This window comes from Gorilla gorilla, chromosome X (genome assembly GCF_029281585.2).
Source record: "Gorilla gorilla gorilla isolate KB3781 chromosome X, NHGRI_mGorGor1-v2.1_pri, whole genome shotgun sequence".
In the NCBI taxonomy this organism is placed as follows: Eukaryota; Metazoa; Chordata; class Mammalia; order Primates; family Hominidae; genus Gorilla; species Gorilla gorilla.
Window position 1 is genome coordinate 166,262,304 of NC_073247.2, and position 15,587 is coordinate 166,277,890.

General features: G+C 50.0%; 1 protein-coding gene and 1 pseudogene across 2 annotated transcripts; both read right to left on the minus strand.

Annotated features, from left to right (window-relative positions):
- Positions 1–1,324: 1,324 nt before the first annotated feature.
- Positions 1,325–3,003, minus strand: LOC115932255 (cancer/testis antigen 2). 2 transcript variants are annotated; one of them, XM_031005951.3, is made up of 3 exons: positions 2,595–2,986; positions 1,845–1,979; positions 1,325–1,615 (listed from the first exon to the last, which is right to left on the minus strand). In XM_031005951.3, the coding sequence occupies exons 1-3, from the start codon at positions 2,861–2,863 to the stop codon at positions 1,477–1,479; spliced, it is 543 nt and encodes a 180-aa protein (XP_030861811.1). In that variant the 5' UTR covers positions 2,864–2,986; the 3' UTR covers positions 1,325–1,476. The 2 variants fall into 2 exon arrangements, with proteins under 2 accessions (XP_030861811.1, XP_030861810.1); XM_031005950.3 differs by having other exon boundaries at positions 1,470–1,979; positions 2,595–3,003.
- Positions 3,004–8,130: 5,127 nt separating this feature from the next.
- LOC101126447 (olfactory receptor 3A3-like) lies at positions 8,131–11,950 on the minus strand (annotated as a pseudogene).
- Between the last annotated feature and the right edge of the window lie 3,637 nt (positions 11,951–15,587).

A 15,587-nucleotide genomic window follows, 5' to 3' on the forward strand; every position in this document is an offset into this window, starting at 1 on the left:
TGGGTGGAAGGGAATGCACATCTTTCCCTTAATAGAAAATGCCAAATAAATGTCCAGGTAGATGTTACTACCACTCCTACTGACAGCGTATGAGTCCTCGTTTCCAACTACAGCCTTGCCAAGCATTGGAGATTATCAACTAATACTATTAATCTTACATTAAAATCTGCTATGTTCCCACTGAGCAAATTCTAAAACAAAACTCAGAGGGATCAAGTTGTCTCCAAGCAACTTAAGAGCATCCCAGAACACAGCTCAAGCATATGTCTGTTTTGCTTTGTCAAACAGCCCCTTTCCAACCTAGCTCTGCCCAAGATGGTGCCAGCGTGACCTCCCAGCAGACAAGGCACGTCAGTAAGTCACGTAGACCCTGCAGCTGCCTGCTCCCTCCCCTGCCTACCATTTATACCAAGTACCCCTTTAAAAGGCCCTGCTTTCTGCCCCCAGTGGGAAGCAGTGCTCTTAAAGGCAGGAGCCTGTACGTCTTCCCCTAAACCAAGCATGGCAGAAAGTCAGTTTCTTTACAGGAAACCTTGCTCTTGTTCATTGGACTCTGCAAGCAGTAAGAGAATCTGTGTTAACATTACGTGTTTACAAACATTTTACGCTGTTCACATTTACTATTATTATTACTTTAGAGTCAGGGTCTCGCTCTGTCGCCAAGGCTGGAGCTCAGGGATGCATTCATAGCTCACTGCAGCCTCGAGATCCTGGACTCAAGCCACCCTCCCACGTCAGCCTCCTGAGTAACTGGGACTACAGGTGCATGCCACCACTCCCTCCACCCCTAATTTTTAAATGATTCTTATAGAGATAGAATCTCACTACATTGCCCAGGGTGGCCTCCGACTGCAGGTCTCAAGCCATCCTCCCGCCTGAGCCTCCCAGAACAATGGAAATACAGGTGCGGGCCACCATGCCCGGCCCCTATCACATGTTTAACAGTGAAATAATGCTGGTTTTATGCATCTATTCAAGTACATGTTTTTGAAGCATTTTTAGAAAGCACAACAGCTCATATGTTCAATGAAAACAATTTGGGAAAAAATTTAATGCTGACCTGGAAAAACATTATATATGCTACTGTCATATATTTAACATATAAATGCAAGTATATTGAGGAAAATATTCTAAAATGTCCACAGTAGTTAATGCTGAATGGCGGGACCCAGTGGCTTTTCGTTTTCCCCCATTTCCCAAATTGCCTCCCGTTACCTTGTGCTACTTCAATCTGTGAATCCCAGAGCCTCCCCTGCAACCCGAGGACAAGGGCATGCAAGTCCGAAGGTGCCTTCACTCGCCGAAAAGAGACTCAGACACGGAATCGTAGCTCAGTTTTATTTTCTACAGAAACAAACATGTAAGCCGTCCTCCTCCAGCGACAAACAATCGGGCCCCCACAATGAACTGGCCACTCGTGCTGGGACCATTCCCTAGGGGAGGAGGCATGACCTAGGAAGGGGCGCCAGGCTGGGCTTAGCGCCTCTGCCCTGAGGGAGGCTGAGCCAAAAACACGGGCAGAAAGCACTGCATGATCCACATCAACAGGGAAAGCTGCTGGAGACAGGAGCTGATGGAGAGCTGGAGTTGGCGGTGGTCTGCAGCAGTCAGTCGGCTAAATGTGAGGGGCAGAGAACATCACGTTAAAGGCGACACCTCTGCACCCATCTCCCTGGGCTCCCTCGGGTGGCGGCGGGCCTGGTGTACCAGGTCTCTGTTCTGAGACCTTGTGTTTGGGTGTTCTGAGATCTCTAGCTTTCTGCCCCTCCGGGGAGGCGGATCCCAGCCCCCAACCCACCACCCTCATCCGCCCAGCGCCTTCCGTGTCCTGGTCCCGAACTGACATAAACAGTAGGTTGCCGGACACGGTGAAGTCCTTCAGAACCGCCCCTGGTCGGGGGAGCGGTGCGGCATCCCGGGACAGGATCCTGCGGACCAGCTCCGCTTCCATGGGCGACGAGAAAGGCATCGTGATGTGGCTGGTGGGGACCCAGTTAAGGTGCCATCTCCTAGGATTTGGCCGGTGCCTATCTCATCCCCTCAGGCTGTCTCCCCACGCACTGGCCCAGGTCCTGCAGCAACCCCACCCAGCTGTCTTGATTCCCCACTTTCCTCTGTTGCACCTCAAGCTGACTCCTGTGTGCCCTTCCAAGGCCCTCCCCACCATGCCCCCTGCCGCATCAGCTGGGACCTCTCCCCATCGCTTGACACCACCCCCATCCAGCCCACACCCCAGCCACCGGCTCCCACCTTGCACGCTTCCCCCCAACTCCTGATCCCTTCACACACCCAAGAACCCCTGTCTCCTGTCCCCCTGCCCCTCACCCCATCGCCCAGCACCCAACTGTGCACACGCTCCACCTCCCATCCCCTACCTACTCCCTTCCTCTGAGCCACCCCTCGACCTCCAACTCCCAGCCCCCACCCCCACCCCACCCGGCCCCTTACCCCCATCTCCCAAACCCCACCTTCCGCACCTGGCCCTGCCCTCACCCACCTCCTGGCCCTGCCCCCCACCTCTTGACCCTGTTGTCTCCATCTCACGGCCCCCACCCCGCCACCAGAACCTCCTAGAACAGAACAGAACAGGATACAACTGAAGCAGGCGGCTGTCCGGCCTCCTGGCCCCGCAGGGGCACCTTCCATCCTGCGCAGTAGTGGCACCGCCATGCGGGCCCCGCGGGGCGCCTCCTCTCGGCCCTGAGGCCCTTGACGCCCCGACGCCCTGGGGACCACCGCTGCCCGCAGCACCCGCCTCTCCTGGGCCGCCAGCATCGCTCCCTGGGCCACCAGGAACGCCAGGGCCTCCTGGGCCATCAGCATCGCCCGTCGAACCCCCTGTGCCCTGGCCTGCGGCCTGCATGGCTCCGGAGCCTCTGCGCGGCTCTCAGAGAGAAAGTCAGGGCCCACGAGGATGCGGAGGCAGAGAGGCTGCAGGAAATTCCGCCCCCTGGCGTGAGATGGGCAGCCCGGGATCCTCAGGGCGCCTGCGCACAGGGGCCCTACTTCCGGCCCTGGGAGACCCCGAGTGAGCCCCGGAGCACGTGACCGGTTCTCACCAACCCCGCCCCTCCCCAAGAGAGCCCGGGCCGGAAGGTGGCCGCAATGCCAGCTTGGACCCCTCACCCCTGAGCAGCCGGCTGTCCGCCGGACCCCTGTCCCGGGAGCCCTGCAGGGAGTCAGGCACTGCGGGGCCCAGCCTGTCCCATCCCCCGGGTCTCCCTCACATCGAGGAGCAAGACGGGCCTGGGAACACGGGGCCGGGACTGTGCGGCCATCGTCCCGGACCCTGCCTGCCCTGTCCGTCCTTGGGGGAGCGCCCAGGACAGACCCCGGGGGCAGGCCTCTAACTGGGTTCAGCAGCCTCCGTCCCTGTCCTGGTCGCCCAGCTGGTGGGGTAGCTGGAACTGCATGTCTGGTGGGCGTGGCCTCGCGCCAGCCAAGGTCTCCCAGGCGCCAGGTCCAGCCAAGGTGGACGGGAGGGCCCAGCGGGACCCGGGGCCGGATCTCACTCCTGGGTTCAACGGGTTCTGTCCCTGTCCTAGTCGCCCCGCCTGGTGGGGGAGCTGGAGCTGCGTGTGGGGTGGGTTGTGGGTGGCCTCCCACCAGCCAGGGGCTCCCGGGCTCTAGGCCTGGCTCAGGTGGACAGGCGGGACCTGCTGGACCTGAGGCTGGGTCGGGCCCGGCTCCTGGGTTCGGCAGTATCAGTCCCTGCCCTGGTCGCTCTTGCCTGGTAGGGAGCTGGGAGGTGACCCTGTGTCTGCCGGGTGCTGGCTTACTTCTGTGTCTGGAAGGGGGTCAGATCCACAGGAAAGGTGCTGCGAGAGGCGGGCAGGGGTGGGGGTGGCATGGCCCTAGGAGCTGGGTATCTGTCCCCACGCCCTGTTCACAAGTCTGTGGGGCGAGAGGCTGCAATACTCCATCCCGGGTGTCTGGGCTGCTCACCAGGCCAGCTCAGGCTTCCCACATCCTGTACCCTGGGTTGGGCATGAAACCGATCCAATCCTCCCGTAGGCTGTTCTTTTTGATACACATAGAAACTGACCCTTCTGGTCTTCAAGCTTGAACCTTTCAGTTGTTTTATCTGAATTCCTTCCTCGGGAAATGACCTTCGGGCCTCTCAAAATATCAAAGAACTGAAACTCACCAGATCACCACATCCAGACAATGAGATGCTGGACCCCCCTCATTCATCAGGATTGCTTTCTGGGCCCTCCCGAGTTCCTGTTTTCCTACACATTGGTGCATTTCTTCCTGGCTATATAAACCCCTAGTTTTAGTCAGGGAGATGGATTTGAGACTTAACTCCCATCTCCCCGGCTGCAGCACCCAATTAAAGCCGTCTTCCCTGGTAATTCTCTTTGTCTCAGTCAGTCATTGGCTTTCTGTGCGGCCAGCAGCAGGACCTAGACCAAACCCTTGGTATTTCGGTAACAGGCACACCCCCAGGAAAGGACCCCGGACACGGCTACCACCTCTAGGCTTAAAGCGAATGCACTTCCCGCATCTCCAGTCTTCCGTGTAGCAGCTTTAACCTCTGTATGTCTGTGCCACATCCAGTCCTCAGACGGCTGAGTGACGCTGAGAAAGGCTTCCCCGACACCCGGACAGAGGCTGCAGGGCTGGGGCTGGGTGAGAGTGGTGGGCCTGCGGGGACATTCTACTGTGCTAAAAAGCCACTGCAGACACAGCAGTAAAAACATGCCATTTTCCAAAGCAGGCTCCTGCTTCCGCCTCTGCTGCTCTAAGAAGGGGTCAGGGTGCAGGAGGTTGGGAGATCCTCCTCCAGCTGGAGCTGATGCAGTGAGCAAGGCTGTGCTCTGGAGGCCTCTGCGGCCGGCACCCTTCTGGGGACTGGGAAGGGGGCAGGGAAGGCAGCAGCCCAGGGAAAGCCTCGTCCCCCTGGAGCCGAGGCAGTTGGGGAGAGCAGGACGAGAGTGAGCTGGAGAGCAGCCACACCGGTGGGGAAGGGTGGGTGAAGGGATTCCACAGGTGTCTAGAAAACTGGAAAGAGCTCCTTAGCAGGTCCAGGCCCCAGGTGTAGGGGAGGACCAGATGTGGAGGATGAAGACGGTTGTCCAGAGGGATCTCCAGGCGTTGGCATTATTGGGTCCTACTGAGATGCCGTCAAGGAGAAAACACAGGCTGTGTGTGGCAGGGCGACAAATGAGTGCTGCTGCCAAGCTCTGTCCTGTTTTCTGTGCACGTCTCAGAGCCCCTCCAGTGACCGTCATCTCCGGCCTCCTCCTGCGCCTCTGTGTTCGGAGACATCTTCTCATATCTCAGATCCTGCTGAGCCTCTGGGCTCCCTGCACGTGCCTTCTGCCTCTCGGCTGCTGGGGTGGGGACCTCTGTGCCCTGTGCCAGCGCCTCTCCTGCAGCTCACAACACATCTGCTTTTTCTCCTGTGCCCTGCACAGGGTGGGCCTGGAAGCTCTGGGGAAGTTGTACCCTTGGACACAGCCCCCCACCGATGGGGCCAAGAGTCACTGGATAAAAGTCTTAGTCTCTCACCCTTTGAAGGACAACTCTGAGGTGCGGCTGACTGTGGAGCGAATGAAATGAAACGGATGCACGGGGATGGGTGTGGACAAAGGAATGCCGACTTCTCAGGCTGCCGATACATATCTCAGTAGAAGCACGGGGGAATGCTATATAGAGAAATATTTCTATAGTATCTGAAGTGTTTAGAATGTATTGACCTAATATATACACAATAAAAGTAAAAACATTGGAAGAAAATTTAGATGAACTTTATTTGATTGTTGGAATGGAAAAGACTTTTCTCTCTTTCTTTCTTTCTCTCCTTTTCTTTCTTTCTTTCTTTTCTTTCCTTTCCTTTTTTTCATTATTATACCTTAAGTGCTGGGGTACATGTGCACAACGTGCAGGTTTGTTACATAGGCATACATGTGCCATGCTGGTTTGCTGCACCCATCAACTCGTTGACCTAGCAATCCCATTACTGGGTATATACCCAAAGGATTGTAAATCATTCTACTATAAAGACACATGCACATGTATGTTTATTGCAGCACTGTTCACAATAGCAAAGACTTGGAACCAACCCAAATGCCCATCAATGTTAGACTGGATTTTAAAACTGTGGCACATATACACCATGAAATATATGCAGCCATGAAAGAGAATGAGTTCATGTCGTTTGCAGAGACATGGATGAAGCTGGAAACCATCATTTTCAGCAAACTAACACAGGAACAGAAAACCAAACACCGAATGTTCTCACTCATAAGTGGGAGTTGAACAATGTGGACACAGGGAGGGGAACATCACACACCGGGGCCTGTTGGGGGTGGGGGGCTGGGGGAGGGATAGCACTGGAAAAGACTTTTCTAAGCCTACTAGCAATGAGAATAATAATAACCAATAACATTTGTTGGGTGGTCACCACGTCCCAAGCCACTGTTGTAAGCACTAGACAAGAATTGGCTCATTTATCCAGAAATACACCACATTTTCATTGTCGTTATCCTTGGCGGTGAGATAACGGTTGGTTTTTTATTTTCTCTTCCGAACTTGCCCATATTTCCTCTTCTTTTGCAGTGAACATGTATTACATTTATAAGCAGAAAGCGATTAAGAAAGTTATTCATTACTTGCTGTTGAGGAAAATTTCTAATTAGCTCCAGAGTGAGCCAGTTTGCCAAAGTTTAAACTAGCCTGTTCAATTCATTGGAGGCCATATTTTTCCTCTGAAACTTGTTCTAATTGGCACCTTTTCTTGATGCAATGAGGCAGACGGTGCCGTGATGAAGTCCCTGAAGTCACCGAGCCTCGGGGCCCACGCTAGACACCACGGGGCGGATGTCGCCCGGCTCTCCCGGTCATCTCTGTGGCTTTCAGCCGCTTCCAAAAAACAATTGTTTCCAAATTCCACACACACAGTTCATCCTACCTTGAAAGTTATTCCTCCAGAGGGCTGTTGATAGTTTGCTTCATCAGCATTTTGTCACTATTACACAGTGAGATTTTTTTTTTCTTCTGCACCTTGGAGGTACTCATGAAGAACACATGTGTGCTTAAACACAAAACCTACCGAGGCCCGTAACAGCCCCTCCTCTCCAGAGGGCCGGTCCTGGTCCACACACGCTGGCAGTGACAGCCTTTGTGTTTCCGAATCAGAGAAGACTTGCTTGGAATGGATGAAATGTATTTGAGATCACATTAGGCATCATCTGGAATGGTGAAGCTTCAGAGGTGACAGGGCCAGGATGTCTATATTCAAAGAGGGTCATCGAATTAAAGTTAAGCAGGGATCTCTTTGCTTGAATTCCAGAGTTTCAAACCAGCACAGTCATGTGAGCTTGGATGGCCTGTAGGTACTTCCAACCCAACCTGCCCCCAGCTGACCTCACTGCCTGTCCCCCGACTCCCGGAATGGCTTCCCTCTGCTTCATTCTCTGTCTTGGCGACACGCGTTTCCATGGCCCCGCACTCTGTCATCTCACCTTCCGTCCAGTCAGTTTCCTTCAATGTGTCCTCTCCACCCTCCCTAGGCCAGGTCGGCATCATCTCTCACCTATATGATGAGAACAATCTACCCCGGTCTACACAGATTCCCGGCCCCTTTCCTAGGAATTTAGCCTGAGTGGGGCGGTCTAAGTGGGGATGATGTAGGCTGGCCTCATATGGCCCAGGGGGAGGGCCCAGCCATACCTACCAGGGCTGATGAGCACAGCTTGTTTCTCCCTGTGGGGGTCATTGCAGGCTCTTGTGCGGGACTCGGGATGGGGGTCTGTTGGGAAGCCCCGGATGGCCTAGTGTCCTGGCCTTGAGCCTTTGGTCTTCTCTAAGCACCCACCCGCCATCACTTGAGAACAGTGAAAGGCAGCTGTGTTGACCCTTTGTGCAGCATGTGGCCGTTCCTAGGTTTGGTGGTAGGGGTGAGTGACCCTTTCCTGTGAAGGAATGGCGAGTAACCATTGTATGACAGTGAATTGTCTTAGTGCCTAATAGCCCAGCCTACTTTGTGAGCTCCATAAAGGCAGGAATCTTGTCTGGAGCTTTTCTGTATCCCCAGTGCCAAACCCCGTAATGGGGAGACACGAGGTACTCTCTCATTCTTTCTTTCAAGAAATATTTCCTGGCCGGTGCGGTGGCTCATGCCTGTCATCCCAGCATGCTGTGGAAGATGGGGTTTAGCATGTGAGTGAGGACCACACATAGCACAGAGAGCACCCAGTCGCCCAAGCCAGAGTATGCAGAGTTGGGAAGGATGTAGCAGGGGACTGAAGTGAGGTAGAAAAGACCGATCATAGTGAGATGGGCAACACAGGTAGAAAAGGCTTTTCTTCAGCCCTGGGTGGAATGAATCCTGAACAGCAGCCACAACGTGTCCATAGGAGACCACGACCAGGACGCAGGGTGCAAGAGCCACCAGAAAACTGAAGAACAGGGCAAGTTCATTGGCACGTGTGCTGAAGCAAGAGAGTCTGAGCAGTGACGGAGGTCGCAGAAGAAGTGGGTGATGAGGCAAGGCCTGCCGAACTTGGGTAGAGCTGTGAGGATGCTGTAGGTGAATGCGTTGGCCAAGGCCAGCAGGCAGGAGATGGAAGTGAGGCCCGTGTGGGTCAGTCGGCCCACGAGGACAAAGTAGTGCAATGGCTGGCAGATAGCTGCATAGTAATCATAGGCCACGGCTGTGAGGAGGAAGGACTCCTAGGGTGCCAGGAAGTGGAGAAAGCATATCTGGATGAGACAAGCACAATAAGGTACGGGCCCTACCGGAGCCAGCAAATGCACCAGCACCTGAGGCACCATGTTGGAGATACAGGCGGCATCCATCAGCAAGTGGCCGTCCAAGAAGTACATGGGAGTGTGGCGTTGGTAGTCCACTGTGAACATGTGGCTCCCAACCACAACCACTATGTAGATTAGCAGAAAGGTGGTGAACAGCAGGGGCCTCCAAGCCTTGCTGTCCCTCAGGCCTTTCAGAAGAAACTGGGACACTAGGGTCCCATTCCGCAGCTGCTTGGAACCACGCACAGAACCCTGCACCCATAGTATCCAACTCAGAGTCAGATGAGGGTCTAGGTGTGGAGTCCCAACTTACAAGGGGGGGAGGGGATGAGGGATGGACTAATGACTAGGCAGGCAGGTTTCAGATTTAATGGAGGAAGACTTGTTGGTTCAATACAATGAGGAGCCTCAAATGGCCAGGCAAATCTTTCATCTCCTGTTGAACAGAGCCTTTTTTGGGAGGAAGTGATGGGGATCAGCCTTTAGGGTATCCATAGATGGCTTTGCTGGCAAAACTGTGGCAGGTGGGAGGGCAGATACATATACAGAAAATGTCTCTATTCCTGGGACAAAAATCCTCCTGCTCCCTGAATGAGAGAATGGGTCCAATATAATCCACTTTCCACCAGGCAGCTGGCTGCTCCCCTTGAGGTGACAACCTAATAAGCGTTGCTTTACGTTGGGTACATGGCAGAAGTACCCAGATCAGCCTCGGTGTGGTGAAGACCATGTTGTGTCATCCTTCCCGTAGCTGTGTCTCCAGTCTCCCTGTTTGCAGAGTCAGCCCAAGCTGTGTGGAAGGCTGCGGCCACCAGCTTGTGCATACCTACCTATCTATGTGTCCAAAACTAGGTCTGTCAGCTCAAAGACATCAGGACAAAAGACACCAACCTGTCTTGTCTGTGAGGAAGGTGTTGGGGGAGGAAGAGGGTGCCTGGTGTCTGGAGTGGCTTGTGGCTTGAGGGAGCATCTCACCGAGCAAGGTCCCCACAGAGAGCCTGCCCCTGAGGCTGACACCGTATCTACGTCCTGTTCTCTGACACTTTGCCCTCTGCAGGCAGCATTCTTCTCTTCTTAGGCCTGTGCAGGAGGAACCTGCAGCCAGAGAACCGGAGCCAAAACCACAGGGCCCCCTGCACCTAGGCCGGAGCATGAGTCGAGGGGTCAGACCAGGCTGGCTTCCCTTCAGTTGTAGCCAACTTAAGTCTTTGCTTTCATTCCCCAGATAATCTGACCCCGAGGAAAGTAATTCAACACTGCAGAAATGACTGAGATGGAGTGAAAGTTTACACATGCACACTCCCCCCACAACCCACAGAGTGACTACTGTTACCACACTGGGTAGGTGCTTCATAGCTAGAGTTCGTGTTCTACATATCACATAAGGCTATATCTTTGTAATTTCTTTCCTTCTACTAATGTTGTGCTTACTTTGTTCTTGTGATTCTAGTTTCTTGAAATGCAACATTAGGTCATTTATTTGAGATATTTCTTCTTTTTGGTGTATGCATTTATTGCTATAAACTTCCCTGTTAGAACTGGTTTTCCTGTATTCCATAGGTTTTGATATTTTTCTTCCAATTTCCTTACTCCCAGGGAATGTTTAAATTTCCCTTTTAATTTCTTAATTGATCCATTGATTGTTCAGAAGCATATTTTTAAATTTAGATATTAATAAGGTTTGGCTCTGTGTCCCCAACCAAATCTCGATTCAAATTGTAATCCCCATAATCCCCATGTGTTAAGGGAGGGACTGAGTGAGAGGTGAATGGATCATTGGGGAAGTTTCTCCCATGCTGTTCTCCTCATAGTGAGTGAATTCTCACGAGATGTGATGGTTTTATAAGTATTTGGAAGTTCCTCCTTCACTCTCTCTTCTCTCTCCTGCTGCCTTACAAAGAGGTGCCTGCTTCCCCTTTGCCTTCCGCCATTATTGTAAGTTTCTTGTGGCTTCCCCAGCCACGCAGAACTGTGAGTCAACCAAACCTCTTTTGTTTATGAATTACGCAGTCTTGGGTAGTATATTTATAGTAGTGTGGGAACAGACTAATATAGTAAACTGGTACTGCAGAGAATGGGGCACTGCTATAAAGATACCTGAAAATGTGGAAGCAACTTTGGAACTGGGTATTGGGCAGAGGTTGGAACAGTTTGGAGCGCTCAGAAGAAGACAGGAAGATGTGGGAAATCTTGGAACTTCCTAGAGACTTGTTGAATGGCTTTGACCAAAATGTTTTTTTTTTTTTTGAGACGGAGTCTCGCTGTCGCCCAGGCTGGAGTGCGGTGGCGCGATCTCGGCTCACTGCAGGCTCTGGCCCCGGGGTTCACACCATTCTCCTGCCTCAGCCTCCCGAGTAGCTGGGACTACAGGCGCCTGCCACCTCACCTGGCTAATTTTTTGTATTTTTAGTAGAGACGGGGTTTCACTGTGTTAGCCAGGATGGTCTTGATCTCCTGACCTCATGATCCACCTGCCTTGGCCTCCCAAAGTGCTGGGATTACAGGCGTGAGCCACCGCGCCCGGCTGACCAAAATGTTGATAGTATTATGGACAATGAAGTACAGGCTGTGGTGGTCTCATATGGAGATGAGGAACTTCTTAGAAACTAGAGCAAAGGTCACTCTTGCTATGCTTTAGCAAAGAGACAGGAGGCATTTTACCCCTGACCCAGAGATCTGTGGAAGTTTGAACTTGAGAGAGATGATCTGAAACTGAAACTTACATTTAAAAGGGAAGCAGAGCATAAAAGTTTCGAAAAGTTGCAGCTTGATGATGCGGTAGAAAAGAAAAACCCATTTTCTTGGGAGAAATTCAAGTCAGCTGCAGAAATTAGCATAAGTAATGAGGAGGCTTTTAAAAAAATTTTTATTTTATTTTAAGTTCTGGGATACATGTGCAGGATGTGCAGGTTTGTTACATAGGTAAACATGTGCCATGGTGGTTTGCTACACCTATCAACACATCACCTAGGTATTAAGCCCTGCCTACATTAGCTATTTATCCTGATGCTGGAGGAGCCAAATGTTAATCACCAAAACAATTGGGAAAATGTCTCCAGGGCATGTCGTAGATCTTGGCAGCAGCTCCCCCCCATCACAGACCCAGAAACTTAGAAGGGAAAAATGGTTTCCTGGGTCGGGTCCAGGGCCTCTGCTGCTCTATGAAGTCTTGGGACTTGGTGTTCTGCATTCCAGCTGCACCAGCTGCAGCTGGGGCTACAAGGGGCCAAACTATAGCTCAGGCAGTGGCTTCAGAGGGTGCAAGCCCCAAAACTTGGTGGCTTCCATGTGGTATGGGGCCTGCGAATTCATGAAAGTCAAGAAGTGAGGTTGGGGAATCTCCGCCTAGATTTCAGAGGATGCATGGAAACACCTGGACGTCCAGGCAGAAGTCTGCTGTAGGGGCTAAGCCCTCATGGAGAACCTCTGCTAGGGCAGTGTAGAAGGGATATGTGGGGTTGGAGCACACATAGAGAGACCCCATTCACTAGAATGGCATTCACCCATCCACCAGAAATGCTGGGTGATGGTTCACCAATTATTATGTTGCCTCTCCGAGAGTGATAATCTGACCATGCCAGGGGGACAGGCCATTTCCTGATGGTCCACACCTGTTAACATCAAAATGTTAATTGGATGCAGGCCCCAGGGAGAAGAAACTTTCTGGGCATGCATATTAAGAGACAAAAATGGTGAAGTATGATCTTCCACTGGAAAAAGGAAGAAAGCCTCAGGTGGGCATGCATGTATAACTCCCTAGACACACTGGGCATGCTCACTTCCCAAGGGTAAGGAGGGCTCTATGCATGTGGGCAGCCCACCCTAAGGGAATAATCATGGGAAAGAGGTAAACTTATAAATGTCCTAGGATCACAGTTAAACAGGGCATTTGACCTTCTCTCTTTAATTAAACCTTCATGTGCCCCCTTGGGTCTCTTCCAAGTGCACCTTGCTTTCCTGTTGTAAGGCATTTTAAAATAAACTTCCATTCCTGCTCTGGAATTTGCCTCGGTCTCTTTCACTGCTTTATGCCCTGCAGTCGAATTCTTTCTTCTGAGGAGGCAAGGGCTGAAGTTGCTACAGACCCATACAGATAGGCCAACAGTAACATGGGGTAACTCAAATTTCTGCCACCGCTAACAAGTTCTCACAAGATCTGATGGTTTTGTAAGGCAGTTTTCCCTGCTCTTACTCACTCTTTCTCACCTGCCACCATGTAAGATGTGCCTGCTTCCCCTTCCACTATTTCCTGAGGCCTCCCCAGCCATGCAGAACTGTGAGTCAGTTAAACCTCTTTCCCTTATAAATTACCCAGTCTTGGGCATGTCTTTCCAGCAGTGTGAGAACATACTAATACAGATATACGTGTGGATTATCCGAAGTCCCTCATTTTCTAGTTTTATACCATTTTGTGATCAGAAAAGATACTTGATATGATTTCAGTCTTCTTGAATTTGTTAAGACTTCTTTGGTGGCACAACGTACTATATATCTCAGAGAATGTTCCATGTGCAGTTGAGAAGAGAGTGTATTCTGTAGCTACTGGATGGATTTTTCTGTATATATCTGTTAGGTCCATTTGCTCTAGAGTGTAGTATATGCTTGTTGTTTGCTTATTTATTTTCTGTCTTGATGATTTGTCCATTACTGAAAGAGGGTTGTTAAAGTCTCCTAGTATTATTGTATTGCAGTCTGTCTCTTTTTCAGATTAATTAATATTTCTTTTATATATTTAGGTGCTCTAATATTGAGTGCACATATGTTTACAATTGTTATACCCTTTTGTTGAAATGACCACTTTATCATTACATAGTGATTTTCTTTGTCTCTTTCTAGAGGTTTTGACTTAATGTCTATTTTATCTCATGTAACTATAGCTATTCCTGCTCTCTTTGTGTTTTCATTTGCGTGGAATATCTTTTTTCATCCCTTCGCTTTGACTCTATGTGTCTTTACAGGTGAAATGAGTCCCTTGTAGGTAGCAAATGTCTGCATCTTAATTTTTAAATCCATTTAGCTAGTCTATGTCATTTGATTGGACAATATATCCCATTTACATTCAAGGTAATTATTGATAAGTAAGAACTTACTACTGCCATTTTGTTAATTGTTCTCTAGTTGCTTTGTCGATTCTCCCTTTTCTCCTCTCCTACTGATTTTCTTCGTGGTTAAGTGATCACTCTCGTAGTATGTTTTGGTTCGTTGTTTTTTATTTTTTGTTTATCTGTTATAGCTTTTTGCTTTGTGGTTACCATGAGGCTTAAAAGAAACATCTTAAAGTTATAACAGGTTATTTTAAGCTGGTAACAACTTAGATCACAAAAATAAAAACCTGCACATTTACTTCACTCCCTCCACACACATTTTTTTGAGACAGGAACTCACTGTTGACCTGGTTATAGTGAGGTGGCATGATCACAGCTCACTGTAGCCTCGACCAACAGGGCTCAAGTGATCCTCCTGCCTCAATCTCCCCAGAGGCTGGGATTACAAGCACAAGCCACCATGCCCAGGTAATGTTTTTTTCTTTTTACTACAGACGAGGTATCCTCATGATGCCCAGTGCGGTCTTGAACTCTTGAGCTCAAGCAATCCTTCCACTTCAGCACAAAATTCTGGCATTACAGGTGGCAGCCACTGCATCTGGCCCACATTTTGAGTTTTTCATGTTACAATTTACAACTTTTCATATTGCATATTTTAAAATAAACCATTGTCGTTATTCTTTTTTAATTATTATACTTTAAGTTCTAGGGTACATGTGCACAACGTGCAGGTTTGTTACATAGGTATACATGTGCTATGTTGGTTTGCTGCACCCATTCACTAGTCATTTACCTCAGGTATTTCTCCTAATGCTATCCCTCCCCCAGCCCCCCAACCCACAACAGGCCCTGGTGTGTGATGTTCCCCACCCTGTGTCCATGTGTTCTCATTGTTCAATTCCCACCTATGAGTGAGAACATGCGTGTTTGGTTTTCTATCCTTGTGACAGTTTGCTGAGAATGATGGTTTCCAGCTTCATCCATGTCCCTGAAAAGGACAAGAACTCATCTGTTTTTATGGCTGCATAGTATTCCATGGTGTATATGTACCACATTTTCTTAATCCAGTCTATAATTGATGGACATTTGGGTTGGTTCCAAGTCCTTGCTATTGTGAATAGTGCCACAATAAACATATGTGTGCATGTGTCTTTATAGCAGGATGATTTATAATCCTTTGGGTATATACCCAGTAATGGGATCGCTGGGTCAAATGGTATTTCTAGTTCTAGATCCTTGAGGAATCGCCACAGTGTCTTCCACAATGGTTGAACTAATTTACAGTCCCACTAACAGTGTAAAAGAGTTCCTATTTCTCCACATCCTCTCCAGCATCTGTTGTTTCCTGACACTTTAATGATCGCCATTCTAACTGACATGAGATAGTATCTCACTGTGGTTTTGATTTGCATTTCTCTGATGACCAGTGATGATGAGCATTTTTTCATGTGTCTGTTGGCTGCATAGATGTCTTCTTTTCAGAAATGTCTGTTCATATCCTTTGCTCACTTTTTGATGGGGTTGTTTGTTGTAAATTTGTTTAAGTTCATTGTAGATTTTGGATATTAGCCCTTTGTCAGATGGGTAGATTGCAAACATTTTCTCCCATTCTGTAGGTTGCCTGTTCACACGGATGGTTGTTTCTTTTGCTGTGCAGAAGCTCTTTAGTTTAATTAGATCCCATTTGTCAATTTTGGCTTTTGTTGCCATTGCTTTTGGTGTTTTAGTCATGAAGTCCCTGCCCATGCCTATGTCCTGAGTGGTACTGCCTAGGATTTCTTC